The 15,598-nt window shown below is 52.6% G+C and overlaps 1 protein-coding gene across 13 annotated transcripts in view; it reads right to left on the bottom strand.

Moving 5' to 3' along the window:
- METTL22 (methyltransferase 22, Kin17 lysine) overlaps positions 1-14,261 on the bottom strand; it is a 39,009-nt gene extending 24,748 nt beyond the window's left edge. For 6 of the 13 annotated variants that reach the window (XR_012035460.1, XR_012035459.1, XM_072835724.1 and 3 more), the window contains exons 1-7: positions 14,122-14,261; positions 10,218-10,383; positions 8,625-8,978; positions 4,716-4,756; positions 4,482-4,626; positions 1,541-1,639; positions 124-177 (exon numbers count right to left, since the gene is read on the bottom strand). Coding sequence is in view for 11 of the 13 variants with exons in the window: in XM_072835724.1 (XP_072691825.1) it covers positions 124-177; positions 1,541-1,639; positions 4,482-4,626; positions 4,716-4,756; positions 8,625-8,978; positions 10,218-10,323 (799 nt within the window). In the remaining 2 variants the exon portion in view is untranslated. Of the gene's footprint in view, positions 1-123; positions 178-1,540; positions 1,640-4,481; positions 4,627-4,715; positions 4,757-8,624; positions 8,979-10,217; positions 10,384-13,029; positions 13,175-13,537; positions 13,655-14,121 lie in introns of those variants that run through there. The other 7 variants (XM_072835728.1, XM_072835731.1, XM_072835730.1 and 4 more) reach the window with 5 other exon arrangements.
- Positions 14,262-15,598: the final 1,337 nt, after the last annotated feature.

Here is a 15,598-nt window from a genome sequence, read left to right as displayed (position 1 = left end):
TCAGCCAAGAGAGTGGAGTGGCTGTGTACTGAGGGACCACGGCACCAGCCAGGACCCTCTGCTCAGCCCAGGACACAGGGCTGACGGCCTCAAGGTGTGACAGGGGGACAGGGAGGTATGCACCTGTGCACAGGTCGTCTTGGAGCCAGTCCAGTTCTTTGACCTTAACTACACTGCCTGCAAAAGCAAAAACAAGCAGAACTCAAAACAAGGAAAAGGGTGACACTTCCCATTCTGTGCCAAAATCCCTCCACCTCTCCATCAACGTCCTCTCTACATCCCTCCTTTCCTTCAGCATTTCTGAGTGCCAGGTATCAGGTCTGGCACGGAACACAGGGAGTACAGAGGTTTCTGGGGTGCATCCCTGTCTCTAGGGCCCAGCAGCGGCTGGTCAGCATGCACCGACAAGGCAGTGTGGTCAGGGTGTGGTTGAGGGGACGTGCCAGGGGCACAGGAGACAGGAGCTCTGGTGTCAGACTAGGGTGTCAGGGGAGGCTTCCAAGAGCGGCTGAGTCCTGTGTGCTCCTCCCCTCCAGCTCTTGTTGACAGGCATTCAGCAAATGTGACAGGGTGTCACACACACAGACCCCTGCCCCATGGAGCGTGTGGCCTAGTGGGCTGCCAGATATGTATCAACCAGTCACACAAACGTCAAAATGCAATGGTTCAAGATGAAATGAGGCTCTGGTAGAGACCCGTGACCTCGTCTGGAAGTCTGGAGGTCTGGGCGTGATGAGGAAGCAACAGGAGGCCTTGCGGCTCTCAGACAGGCTGGAGCGGCAGGAACAGAGGGGTCCTGTGAGGCAGAGGTGATAGATGGCAGGGCCAGGCCCCCACAGGCTATGAGACTGGCAGAGGAGTTCGGAGTCCACTCAGACTGCAAGGGGAGACCTCTGAAGGGTCCGAAGCCCGTGGGCTGGAGTGACCTGAGCTGAGTGGGAAGGTATCCCCCAAGCTGCTTGGAGATGCTCTGGACAGAAGTCCGGTGAGGAGCGGCTGCCGGCATCTATCACATCAACTCATTTCTGCGAGTGGTGCAGAAATCCAACAATCAGGAAGGTGGGGGGTGGGGAAACGGTCTGGGCAGAGGGAAGAGCACGTGAAACGAGTGCTCAGATCACTGGACACAGGGCTGGACAATAAGGCTGTCAAGAGAAAAGGAAAAGCAGGCAGGGGTCAGACTAGGAGATTTGGGAGCCAGAGGGAGAGCTTGGACTGCACCCCTGAAGATTTTCTGTGGGGAGTAGAGGGTCTGGCTCACATTTTCAAAAGGTCACTGTAGATGCTACAGGGAGGATAGCCTGGCTGGATCAGACAAGGAGCTGAGAGATCGGGCGGGGGCCGCTGTGCTGTCTGGGAGGGAGGGCTGAAGCAGGACGCAGCAGTGGGCATGGGGAGGAGGGGATGGCTCGAGGGTAGAGTCATCGGATACAAAGCTCTGTGAAGCCAGGACCGTGCTCCCTCCATTCATGGGGGTGTCAGGGCAGTGGGCACACCCCAGCTCTCAGTGTCCCACCTGCCAAACACAGACCCCTCTCACCCAGGCAGAAGGGCCGCTGGGCCTCACCTGCAGCAGCAGTCAGGTGGCCATTGAGGGCAATGTTTCGCTGGCACATGGCCAAGAGATCTGTGCCGACATCTGAAATAACAGAAGGGCACGCCATGAAACACCAGCCATCACCACACCCCTCTCCAGGTTCGACAGCCTGACAGCAGAAGGGTGCAAAATGGAAAGTTAAGTTTCCCCATGTGCTGACAGCCAAAATTAAGTATGTTCACCTTAAGGCCCTTTCTAAGGATCTTTCCCTTAAGAGATGATGGTGCTGGTGGGGACGGACTCTGTGTAGTCCAGAGGGAAGTGGTGAGAGCTCCAGTTCTGAGCGTGTGTCAATCAGGTGCGGTGTCTGGATGTGATTCATGGAGATACACAGCAGGTTCCTGCAGGCTGGGGACGTGCTCTTGGGAGCATGATTCGCTGTCTCGGCCATCTGTGTCTCCTGAGCCACTGCTGCTCTGATGAGCTGGTGCTTCCTTTCATTTCAGCAGAGCCGAGACTCTGTATACTGCATCCCTGATGAAGTGTGGGGTGTGGGCATTTTATCAAAATCTGATTTTCACTTAGGAGAATGTATGTGTGGCAGGTACAGAACGTTGTGTAAGTGACATCTGGCTGGCCCACTATAGCTGTGGACGCCCCGACCCTGTCCTGCCACCCCCTGAGGACTCTCCATTCCAAGGAACCTGCAGAGCCTGAATGGGGGCGGGGAGATCCCCGCTCACCAAAGGGACACACCTATTCCTTTCCCGGGGCCACTGGGGAGAGAATATTGGTGGTGTGTGCCTGACAGTAGCTTGTAAGTCTTTATGGGAGTTTTTGTCCAAACAGATCTTCTGTGGGGTTCTAACACATAAAACATACAAGAGAGGAGCACCTCTGGCCAAGTAGCAGTGGGAGACCAGAGCCCTGGAGCTGCCCCCAAATTATCCCTTTGCTGGCCCCTCCCTATGCTTCATGGAAAACAGTCTGAACCACGGGGGCCCTGCCCACCCATAGTGTGAGCAGCTGTGTGTACAACCTGGGGCCAGCCACCTGACCTTACACTTACTTAGTCTGCTCATCTGGACAATGGATGGGGACAGGTGCCCCGGCTACTGCCCGGGGTCACTGTGAAGTTATGAGTGGGCACTGAAGCACGTGCAAGGCTTTGCTAACAATAATGTGCCATGTAGATCCAAGCTCCCTTCTTTGTGCCAGGAAACCTCCCTCTCAAAAATAAGACAATTTGATTCTGTGCTGCTGTTGGGCACCAGGCACAGGGTAAAGCTCTTGGGTGTTGCATGATAACATGACTCTGGGAAGTACTTGTTGACAATTTATGTGAACCTTGGCATGAAGTGGAACCGGGGGCCTGCCCTGTACACTCCTGGCCAGTGGCTAATGCAGAGTATCTGGAAAGTGTGCCGGCATCATAGGTGATCCCTAGCTTCCCTTTCCTGTCTCAGAAGCAAAAGACGTGTGCTATGGGGATGGGAACTAGGAATCAAGGAAGTGCAAACCAGAGCAGCAGATGTCCCCTTTCTGCCTAGCAGACACTGAAGATTTAAAGTGCAGGGACACTTACCTGATGAAATCCTACCCTCTTACGAACTGGTACACTCTTTAGGAAAAAGCTGAAAAAGCGCATGGGCCAGTGGGGTGTAGTTGGGAGCACTGTGCCCGCATCAAATTGCTGGTTTCATCAGTGAACTATGGTACATGAGATGCCATCACTGAGGGGAGGAGAGGAGGAGTCTATGGCACTTTCTGTACCATTTTAGCAGTTTCTATGTGTGCCTAGTACTGTTTCAAAATAAAAAACTGAGAAAGAAATCACTTGGCAATATGTATCAAAAGCTTAAAAAGGGTCACACCTGCTTCACACCTAGTCTGAGAATCATCGCACAATGGTGCACCTGACAACGTTGCAAAAAGAAAAACAAAAACTCCAAAGCACATGGGAACAACCAAAAATGCCCAAACACAGGAAAATGGTTAAAAAAAGAGATGAGATAGTACCTGGTCATTAAAAGTCATACTTATAAAAAGTTTCTGATGACTCTGAAAAACGCTCTCAAAGAAATGTTTTTCCACGTTTTTGGCAACATATAGCAATGAATACACAATCTGATTTCAGCTACTATTTGGGAGTATACACACTCAAAGAAAAAGAGGAAAAATGATTAAAAACCATACACAAACAGTGAAAGTAATGGTTCTAAAGCTCCTGGGGGACAGCGACTCTGTTATTTACTCCTGGATCTCTTGCATCTAGGACTGTGTTTGGCATAGAGTGGGCGCTGAATAAATTGCATACTGCTGAACAAATCTGAGGATTGTAAAAGTATGAGTCAATTTGATTTCCCATCCTACAAGTCTCCACTAAGAGCAGGCACAATTTCTTGGGGGCGCCTGGGTGTCTCAGTTAAGCGACTGCCTTCAGCTTAGGTCATGATTGTGGGGTCCTGAGATCAAGTCCCACATTGGGCTCCCAGCTCAGCGGGAGCCTGCTTCTCCCTCTCCTCGCCCGCTCATGCTCTCTCTCACTCTTTCTCTCTCTCAAATAAATAAAATCTTAAAAAAAATAATAAAGTAGGCACGATGTCTATAACTGGGAAGAAAATGTACACCTGTTTTCAAGCCTATAAAAGGCGTATCCATCCTGGTTTTCTGAGCCACCCGTGCTTTCACGGGGTGTGAGAGGTGGTGTCAGCAGGACAGCGATGTCTCCTGCCGTGTAAGTGCTCCTGCACCTGCGGGCGCACTGGGCCATCCTGCTGTTATTGAGAAAACAACCCAGGAGAGAACCAGCGGAATGGGATGGCAAAATCAACCACACCCAATTGGGATGGCCCAATTTCCAGCTGTTCCCCCTCACTTTCTGACACAGTCAGGACACGCCCTGTGAAGGGACTGCTCCCCTTAGCCTGGGATGGCGGCCTACCTGTACAGTAAACGGTACGTGCCACGGTGGCCGCGATGATGCTGGCCAGCCCTGTGCCCGCCCCAAGTTCCAGCACGGTGCGTCCTTGGAAGAGGTCCCGTTGGAACAAGATGTAGTCTGCCAGGAGCAGGGCACCCCGCCACACCTGGGGGTGAGATGGACAAGGAATGACAGCCGACGTGAGGCTCTGAGGAGACCCTTTGGGGCCACAGGGAGTGGACAGGACCTACCCACCTGCTTGCCAACATCTTCCAGGGGGGTGGCCATGGTGTGCTCTGGACAGGATGGAAACCAAAAGAGAAAGGGCCACCATGAAAATGGGGACAGATAGGACACAAGACAGACAAGGTGCATGGCAATCTGCAAACATGGCCTGATGAGCGCTGGCCTTGGGCGTTCTGCAGGGTGGCAGGAACATGGGCCGTGCAACAGTCGGGAGAGTACAGTGTGTGAGCAGCACTCCCAGGCCAGGCACGGAGGCTTGCCTGGATAACAGGGAAGCTCTGCCCCACAGCCCGAAGACCAGGGTCACTGCACGTCCTGGCCCAATCCAGCCAAACACACACCCCGCCCTCCACCCTACTATGTCCCGTGACTGGGCACTACAGTCCCAGCGTATTTGTGCTGTCTGGGTCTCTATGCTGACAAGACTCACAGTGCATTCCAAGTATTTCTTCTGCTTAGAACCACACCAGATGTTAGCAAAGTAAGCTGGAATTTATGTCCTTTCTTAGGTGAACTATGGTAAGAAGCATTCTCAAGCACAAAACGTATTAAGACAAAATCTGATGGTGGTGTGGGGGGCAGGGGAGAGAACAGAAATATGAGACCAAACAGAAAAAGGAACGTGGCAAACATCCTTGCTGTTAAAGAAGAATTAGCCCTGGTATTTTTAAGCAAGACGGCGATGGCTATCAAATTAAAACATGCCCAACACGTGCACGGTGGGGTAGCTTCGTGTCCTTGTCAGAGTTGCCCAGATCAGACCACGTGCTTGTGACAAATAGGAGAAGGGGCCAAGGGCAGAGGAGAACTGCAGGGTCAGAAGCAGCACGGGTGGTGCTGTGCACACTTTGTCTGTGAGGGTCTGCCCTACGAGGAGAGGGGGGCAGCCTGAAGGCCCTTGTTTTTGGACCCCTGAGCTCTCAAATACCAGCATCTCACAGAGTCCTGTTTAAAGCTGAGTGGGGGGCAGCCCCAGTGGTGCAGCGGTTTGGCGCCGCCTGCAGCCTGGGGTATGATCCTGGAGACCCGGAATGGAGTCCCACATTGGGCTCCCTGCATGGAGCCTGCTTCTCCCTCTCCCTCTGCCTGTGTCTCTGCCTCTCTCTCTGTGTCTATGAATAAACAAATAAAATCTTTAAAAATAAAGCTGAGTGGGGTCCAGAACAGAAGGAAACCTGTCTGTCTGGTGCTCAACGGAAGCAGTAGCCATCTGTCCCCAGGTTAGAGGGGAGAAACCCGCCATGTGTAGTCTTCCTGGGGACCTGGGCCCCTGCTCTGCAGGCTTCTCCATGATAAATCTGACCCAAGATTTCTGCCCTGCATGGAGACTTAAAATCTGATCCTTAAATAGAAGATGACTGAGGCATTGTCCACCAGCATCTTGGCTGGACTGGATATTGGTGGCTCGGAAGAGGTCACTTTTAGTACAATACACTCCCTTCAGGATTTCAGGTTCCTGAAGCCCAACACGTACCTGTCTACCTGGTTTGAAAGTGGAATAAAAACATGTCCACCAACAACAGAGTTAACTCACTAAACACTTAGTGGAGAGATGTCCCCCAGCCAGGCCTGGGGCCAGGCAGGCTGTTCCTGATGGGTCACAGCAGCCCTGTGAAATAGCTACCACCGCTTCGACTTACAGATGAAGATACTGAAGCTGAGGCATTTGTAGAAGTTATAGGGAAAGCACTTTTTCTCTGAGCTGAGCACCATGCCAAATGCTCTGTGAATAACCTGTCAGTCAGTTATTTATTTATTTATTTATTTATTTATTTTAATTTTTTTTTTAATTTATTTATGATAGTCACAGAGAGAGAGAGAGGGGCAGACTCCATGCACCGGAAGCCCAACGTGGGATTCGATCCCGGGTCTCCAGGATCGCGCCCTGGGCCAGAGGCAGGCGCCAAACCGCTGCACCACCCAGGGATCCCCTAACCTGTCATTTAATCCTCAAAACCACCAGTGAAACAGGCTTGAGTGTTACCTCACAGGTGAGGAAATGAGGCTGACGGAGGTGGTGCAGGTGGCCTGTGGGCAGAGCTGGGAAGTGGCAGGCGTAGAGTGGGACCTGAAAGGGTGCCCATGGAGCATTGGGGGTGGGGAGGACCTGCCTGTCGTGGTGAAGGCTCCTGCAGCAGAGAGCAGGCAGTGAAGAGGCTTCCTCAGGGTCCTTGCTTCTCCAGCCCTGCTCCAGACCCTCGGTGTCGGCTGCCCCAGCCGGCCCCTTCCCCAGTCTCTGCACCCCACCATGCACCATCCCCTGGGTGGGCCTCCTCCCAGCCTCAGGATTATACCCGTGAGAGACCAAGCTTAGCAAACCGGGTGAGGAAGATTGTTTAAGAGTCTGGTCTGTATCCTGCTCCCATCAGGATAGGGTCTTTGGACCTGCAGGGACCCCACTCTCTCTCATCCAGTATCTTGTCTCCTCACTTAGAGCAGACCCCAGGGACTAAAGCTGACAGCAGATCACACTGACTGAATAGCTACTATGTGCCAGGCACTGTGCTAAAGCTCTATGGGAGCCATCTCTTTGTTCTTTATAACTGGAAGTAGTTATACCTATTTTACAGACAAGGAAACTGAGTCCTGAGTGATTAAGGGACTTACCCAATTCACTGAGTCAAGGGAAGAGGCACAGGACTCAGAATCTGAGTTCCAACCCTGCCTCTTTCTCTTCTGTTTGGGTCTCAGTTTCTTTGTCTTTTCTCCAGGAAATGATCATAATTTATTTTGAACCTTGGATCTATGGATTCCTAGAAGGTCCATGGAAAACCTTTATAGGGTTTTTGACAATTCTCTCAAATGATTTGGAAAAAAACATCCTCCTCCCCTCTGGGTTTTGTTTTCTTACAGCAGACTCCATGCCTAACATGGGGCTTGAACTCACCCAAGACCTGAGCTGAGATCCAGGGTCAGACACTCAACTGGTTGAGCCACCCAGGCGCCCCTCCCCTCCGGGTGTTTTTTAATCGGCTCCTTAGATGGGTCCATAACCTGAAAACAATGGCCTGGTCTATGGGGTCAGAGGAAAATGGTTGTCAGGAGACAGACATCTGCTTGGGGTCGACTCTGTATCAGGCTCGGTACAGGCACATACTGGGCGTTATTTACCGAATGATCACCAGAGAGCAGTATTCTGTACCCCGTTTATGGGTGCAAACACGGGACAGGCTCTGTGGGTCAAAGGTCACCTGGCTCGTGAGGGGTGGAGTGGGTTGAAGCCCAGATCTGCAGGGCACCAGAGTCCAAGATCTGGTCCCTCACATCACACCTTCCAGCGGGGACGGCACAACCGGGGTTATCCCTGGAGCTTGAGCATTTAATTGCCTCTTGGCTCCCTCAGGCCGGGCAGGAGTGACAGCATGCTGAAGGAAGGGCCTCAGCACGAGGTCTGTGATATGGACAGGCCAGGAACCTGGCCATACCCTGGCCCTCTGCTGTGGGACTTTGTTCTCAGCCTGCAGGAAGGTCAGGAAGGTAAATTCCCAGGACGCCAAACACACACACACACACCAGAGACCAAGCCCTCGGTATAGAATACCCAAGTCTGCCATTCCCTGCTCAGCGAAGCTAATCAAGTGAAGGCTGAGAGTGAAAAGAGTCATCATGCCCCCTCCACCTCCCCGCCCCAGGACAGAACGTTCCAATGGTCTGATCACGTGACATACAAACATAGGCTGCGGTGTCAGGCAAACCCGGGTGCAAATCGCCACTCTGCCACTGACTGGCTGTGTGACCTGGGGCATGTTCCTCAACCTCTCTGAGCTGCAGCTCCTGCCTCTGTGAAATGGGGACGCTCATCCCTGGAAAGGCCGTGAGGAAGAGAGGTAATCCATGAAAGACACAGAGTAGGGTTCTGGAGTGAGTTCCGCACCACCCCCAATGGAATGGCCTAGAACACAGCCTGCCTGTACTTACCTATTCTGATGATATCGTGGGGGCTGCTCTCTTGTGCTTCGTCTGCCAGGGGGTCATCTTCCTCCTGCGTTAGAATCGTGGGATGTACCTTGTCTCTTGGAAGCCCTGCTGGTTCGGGGTCCGTAGCAGCCCGGGGTCTCCTCTTGACGTCCAAATCCCCGTCCTCGTCCAGCTGAGCTCCCACACCCTCCTGGCCAGTGTCAATCCTGCAGCCACTCCCCAGAGGGGGCTTGGCACTGCCCGACCCACGTGGGGGCGTGTCCTCGGCGGGAACCGTGCCATGACTGCCGCCCTCTGCCCCTGAGTCTGTCTGAGAGTCTCGGTTCCACAGAAGCTTGAACTGGGACAGGAAAACTGAAAGGCAAGACGAACACGGTATCTCCGGGCTGTCTCCTCCCTGCAGAAAATCCAGATCTCCACTGGGACAGAGTTCTAAAGGCCAGGCATAGTAATGCCCACAGAAAAAGCCCGTTTGACTCAGCCGAGAAGCTGGGGCCACTCACTGAGAGCAGCTAGCATTTGACGAGCATCTATAGAGAAAGTGCTCGGCCTCCATCACCCTAACCCTTCCTGCGCTATGAAGACAGTGGTGCCAGCTCCACCCTATGAACGTGGACACAGAGGCTTGGGGGGATGAAAGGAGCTGACGAGGCCACACAGCTTCTGACACGGCCAAGGTAAGACACAGACCCAGCCCAGAGGACAGGACAAGGACACCATGCCGCCTCCCCCATCTGTGGCTGGAAAGTTACTGGGACAAGTATGTGTTCCAGACAGGTGGGCTGGAGGCGGAGGTACAAGGGATCGAGGGGATAGACCTGGGCTGCAGTCCCCCTCTCCCCTGGCTATCTGACCCAGGCTGGGCAATGATCCATCCATGAATCTCAGGCTTCTGAATTCAGGGCCCAGACTGGGACATGAGGGAAAGAGGAGTATTAATCACATCACAAGTGGAAACAGGGTGTCAAAGCTGGGGAGGGCCCGTGTGAGGAGACATGTGGAGTCAGGGCTGGAAGGGAAGAAGTGCATGCAGTGTGTGAGGAACAGAACAGAGCACAGAAAGGCAAGTGTGAACACACTGGGTCAGCCTGGGCTCACAGGCCAGGGTGAAGAGTCCAATTTTATTCTAATAGCAAGAGGGAGACACCAGAGGGTCTCAATCAGGGCGCTGATGTGACTCACATTTCTAAAAGATCCCCTTGGATGCTGGGGAGATGAGTAGGGGAAGGTGTGCAGAGCAGAGCCAAGGAGCCCTGGTGGGAGGAGCTGGAGGCATCCAGCCAAGTGACAGAGGGGCCTGAATTGGGGTGGGGCAAAAGGAGCCCAAATTGGGCAACAGGCTCCCCAAGGGCAGGGCTTGGCTTGTTCCCTTCTCACTCCCAGCAGGTCCTGCCCACCACTGCCATCCACTTCCCCGCACCCTACACAGAGTAGGTGCTCAGGAAAGCACAGGTGTTTACTCAACCCAACAAGAGTAGCAGCTGAACAATGTAAACTTGCTGATCTTTTCCCCCCAAAGAAGAATATGAGAAAGTAGAAAACAAAACAGATCCACAGGGTGCTGGGCCCCTCTGCACACTTGCAGGACCTTACCGGGCTGCCCCATGCCATTCAGCCGCACCATGAGGTGCCTGTGGTTTGGGGTGTAGAGGTGGACATCTGAGAGCACAGTGTCACTTCTGAACGTAACCTCGTCCATGGCTGGGGTAGGGGCCAGCTACCATGGCCGGGCTCCACGTTAATCATGGGACAGCAGCACCTGGAAGGCAAGATCAAGTCCTCAGGACAGCAGGTCCCAAAGGGGAGCAGTGTAAATACTCTCCAACCCGGTAGTAAATAACTTTCTCTGGGGGAAGATGCTTCCCTTTTCTGATTCTCTCAATTTTTCAAGGATTCTCTCCTTTCTTTCAAAGGAGAAAGTCTCGGAGGCTTTGCAAGGGAAAAGAATCCAGCTAGAATTGTGTTATTCTGTTTACAGTGTGTTCAGTTTCACAGGAGTCTTTTATTTATGGCAAAGGATCCAGATTTCCATTTATACTGATAAAGTTTTCCTTCACTTTTAATTTTTTCCTACTTTTTGCATTTGACAATTTTCAAAAAGACAAGAAAGTTGAGGGCATAACATAATAAACTGTTATATACCCACTGCTTAGATCCAGTGGTCATCAACACCTTGTCATATGGGGTCAATTGATCTGTCTACCTGGGTTTTTGCTCCCTTGAACCAAAAGGAAATTCTAGACACATTTTATCTCTAAATTTCTCTACAGTTTCTTTCTCCCTTTTTAAATATTTTGTTTATTTATTTGAGAGACACAGAGAGAATGAGAGAGAGAGCATGAGTGGGGTGAGGGGCAGAGAGAGAAACAGACTCCTACCGAGCAGGGAGCCCGATGCAGGACTCCATCCTGGAACTCCCAGATCATGACCTGAGCCGGAGGCAGCCGCTAAACCGACTGAGCCCAGGTGCCCCATACTGTCTTTCTCTTAAGACATGCTGTCATATAACCACAAGATCAGTAGCAGATCTAAGATAACCTAAGATTTCTTTGTACCATTTAAAACCCCAACCCTGTCCATAGCCAACTTTCTCCATTTCTCATGCTTTTATAGCTGGCTTTTCCTAAAACAGTATTCAATCACAATTTACGCTTTGCATTTAGTTATTTCTCCTTTAGGTTTTTTTTTTTTTTTTTTTTTTAATTCTAGAAGTTGACTTCAACTGCCCAAATACCCTTGTTGCTCTAAAGCATTCTTTTTTTTTTTTTAAATAAGTTTTTACTTATTTATTTGATGGGGGGGGGGGAGAGAGAGAGCGAGCACAAGCAGGGGGAGCAGCAGAGGGAGAAGGAGAAGTAGACTCCATGCCAAGCAGGGAGCCTGACATGGAGCTTGATCCCGGGACCCTGGAACCATGACCCAAGCTGAAGGCAGACACCCAACCGACTTAGCCACCCAGATGCCCCTAAAGCATTCTTTTTAAATTAGAAAGAGAATGAGCCACCAAGCGGAGATTCAAAGATAAAGCAGCCAAGGGAATCACTGTACCCGTGAGGTACAGATGTGAGAGATTATGCAGGTGACACAGCCAACGGCTGCGGAAACTACCTCTGAGGCAAAGGGGTCAAAACAGGAAGGCTCCCTCTGCAACTAAACGTCTGCCTCACTGCATGGCAGCAACACACAGCCATGGGCTGGGATGCTGGCGGAGTGGGTGTAAACCCGTTTCTGAATCGTCGCCATGTGACCTGGGGGACATCACTTCACCTCTCTTGACCTGTTTCTTCACCTCTAGGCTATATTCTCACCTTACAGGGTTCCCGGGGCATAAAGAACTGAGCAGAGTCTGTGGCCCCACAGCAGTTGTTAACTCCTTGTCTTGGGCTGGTTTCAGGCGCGTTTGGCCCAAACCTGCTGATAACCCCTGACCTTCTACAGGAGCTGTTCCTACCTGGGTAGGTGCATGCACTAGCCGTGTGTCCTAGGCATGGCACGAAACCTCTCGGGCCTATATTTCTTCAATTGGAAAGTGGGATTACGGTAACCTGGGCTGTCCTCACAGTCTGAGCGCACCTAATTAGAGTTCCTACCTTTAAGGATGTGCCATGGGGAAGCCAAAGGTGTCCCCCCACAAAAAATTTTTGTGGAAAAGCTGATCCCTTGTTAAATCAGCCTCCATGCTGGCTTTCTCACTTGACACCAGAAGCCGGCACAAAGTAAGTGGATTGAGAAGTGATGCTGTGAATCTAGTAAAATGATGTAGGATTTCACAGTGCCAGTGAAAGTGATGGAGGAGAAATGCTCCTTCCTCAGGCAAAAGCCCTCAACCAATGTGGTCTGGAACAGTTAGGCTGGATCCAAAGACAGGAATAAATGTCTCAAAGGTAGATGTGGCTCTCCCAGGGCTGAAAGATATCCTGAGGACTTCCACATACAGTTTTGGAAGAAGAAGAAAAAAAAAAGATCCTCTGTGACGATGCTCTGAAAGTCAAACACAACCAAAGGACGCTTGCTGTTCCTTGCTATAGTGCAATTTCGTTGGAAAAATCACATCCCACGAAGGAGCATAATATTATAATTCGACACTAACTCTTTTTAAACATAGACAAAAAAAAAATCAAACTCAAATTCTTCATTTCTGGTTGAATTTTTAGTTTTAAAATTCAAACTACCCGGGCTTCCCAGAAATGTACCCTACGACTGAGAACCAGGAAGTGGGATCCCTTTAGAGGGCTTCTCCTAGGACCAGTTATCTGGGAACAGTAGTGTCTTGTACCTACCTGCCCCCCCCACCCCCCGCCTGTGTGAAGATTAAATGAGACCATCGGTTTTAGGGTTCAGGACAGAGTTAAACGGCCAACATGTAACGACAGTAAGTGTCAATTGTTGCAGCAATAGTAATTACTAGGGATGCCTGGGTGGCTTAGCGGTTGGGCTCCTGCCTTTGGCTCAGGGCATGATCCTGGAGACCCGGGATTGAGTCCCACGTTGGGCTCCCTGCGTGGAGCCTGCATCTCCCTCTGCTTGTGTCTCTGCCTTTCTCTGTGTCCCTCATGAATAAACAAAAATAAAAAAAAAAAGTAATTACTATTGGAGAGTGTGCTGGAGGGTGGAAAAAGGCAAGAAGAGCCAGTGTTTCTACTTAGGAACAGCTGACTCAGAGTCTCTGGGAATGCTACAGTTGGATGGCTTCAGTCCGGGCGCCTCTGGAGAGGGGGGGAATGGACCCCTAGCCTGCAGATGGGCCTCCCTGGGGCTGAGGCTCATCCCGCAGCAGCTCGCCTCTCCAAGGCTGTCGGGGGCCAGGCTCATCCTTTCTCCCCTCGGGCCCCCCAGTCAGGGTCTCCTATTTGTGGATTAGAAGACCTCCCGGCCTCCCAGGCTTTCCCTTTGCCAGGTGTTGGTCAACTCACGCATTCACCAACGGGGCCCTGGGCGCACGTCTGCGACGGGCTCACACGGGGCGGGGGCTGAGGCTGGGCAGGTGCTGCCGCGGGGCGGGGCTGCCGCGGGGCGGGGCTAACACGGGGCAGGAGCCGACGCGGGGCGGGGCTGCGGCGGGGAAGGGGCTGCGGCGGGGTAGGGGCTGCGGCGGGGCGGGGCTGCGGCGGGGAACGGGCTGCGGCAGGGAACGGGCTGCGGCGGGGCAGGTGCGAGGGAGGTCGGGGCGGCGGAGGGACGGCGGCCCGGGGCGCGGGAGCCCTGCGCAGACTCGGCGCCCGGAGTCGGGGGCTGCGGGGACCCCTCCCGTCTCGCCGCCTCCCTCGGTGCCGCCCACAGGGCAGTCCCTCTCCGGCCTCGCCCTCCCGTCTTGGTCCGCGACCCGGGGGCGGCCTGGACCCCCGGACCGAAACCTGCAAGGCGGCGCGGCCCCGTCTCCCACCGGCCCGGGTCGGCAGGGGACAGCGAGGCCGAGTGGGGGCTGGCGTCAGGGCCAGGCCGCGGCCAGGAGGCTCCCTGCACCGTCCCCATCCCGCTGCCTGTCCCGGGAGCTTACCCGCCGCGGGCTGCAGGAGGGAGTCCGGCCGAGGCCTCTCCCCGCCGGGCTCAGGCGGCCGCCATTGTGGGCGGTCTGCGCAGGCGCGGCCACGCCCCCTCCGCCGCCGCCGCGCCGTGGCCACGCCCACCTGCGGAGCCGCGCGGGGGGCGGGGCCGGGTACCCTGCCTTGACCTGCAGCCCTGGGACTTTGCGCCTTTCGCCATTCACGAGGCTTGGCACAGACCGACCTGCACGTCGGGCCACGAGGATCCTACTGTAGGCTATGGGCCAGGGGCTAGGCTACTTGGGGTCACCTCTTCCAGGAAGCCTTCCTGGATTCCCCCTCCTCCAGCTCTCTCCATCAGAGCGCCTGTGACTCTGGTTGTCAAGACCTGTTTACCGTCTCCCCCACTAGGTTTTGAATGCGTTGGGGAGAGAAAAAGCTGCTGGTTCACATCTGCAACCCATGCTGGGCTTCTCTGAATCGGAAAGGGGAAACACAATAATGCTCGGAAAGCAGCATCATCCTCGGCATGCTGCGAGCACCCAGGAAATGGCAACTGTACTTGCACGTGATTTATTTTGGGGGGAGGAGAAGCTTTAATTTTTATTTTTTAAAAACTTATACTTACACGTGATTTATTTTTTGGGCGGGGAGAAGCTTTAATTTTTACTTTTTTTAAATTTATACTTACACATGATTTAGTTTTTTTGGGGGAGAAGCTTTAATTTTTATTTTTTTTTTAACTTATACTTAGGGATCCCTGGGTGGCGCAGCGGTTTGGCGCCTGCCTTTGGCCCAGGGCGCGATCCTGGAGACCCGGGATCGAATCCCACGTCGGGCTCCCGGTGCATGGAGCCTGCTTCTCTCTCTGCCTGTGTCTCTGCCTCTCTCTCTCTCTCTCACTGTGTGCCTATCATAAATAAATAAAAATTAAAAAAAGATTTATACTTAGACGTGATTTATTTTTGGGGGGGAGAAGCTTTAATTTTTATTTTTTTAAATTTTATTTTTATTTTCTCGTCATCGTAAGTGTACTCTCTCATCCTCCTCCTCCCCCCACCTCCCCTCTGGTAGCCATCGGTTTGTTCTCTATCGTTAACAGTCTGTTTCTGGGGTTGTCTCTTTCTGCTTTTCCTTTGCTCGTGTGTTTTGTTTCTGAAATGCTGCCCATGAGTGAGATCATAGGGTATTTATCTTTCTCTGACTTAATTTCACTCGGCATCACACACTGTAGCTCCATCCGTGTCATTGCAAATGGCAAGATTTCATTCTTTTCTCTGGCTGCGTGATATTCCACTTTGTGTCTGTGCCACACCTTTACCCATTCATCAGTCGATGGACCCTTGGGCTGCTTCCGGATCTTGGCTCTTGCAAATAATGCTGCTAGAAACGGGTGTGTGTGTGTGTGTGTGTGTGTATCCCTTTGAAGGAGTATTCTTGTATTCCTTGGGTAAATACCCAGGAGTGCTCTTGCTGGATGATAGGGGAGTT

The sequence above is a fragment of the Canis lupus genome, chromosome 8 (genome assembly GCF_048164855.1).
Source record: "Canis lupus baileyi chromosome 8, mCanLup2.hap1, whole genome shotgun sequence".
Taxonomy (NCBI): Eukaryota; Metazoa; Chordata; class Mammalia; order Carnivora; family Canidae; genus Canis; species Canis lupus.
This window is presented reverse-complemented; position numbering and strand designations above follow the sequence as displayed.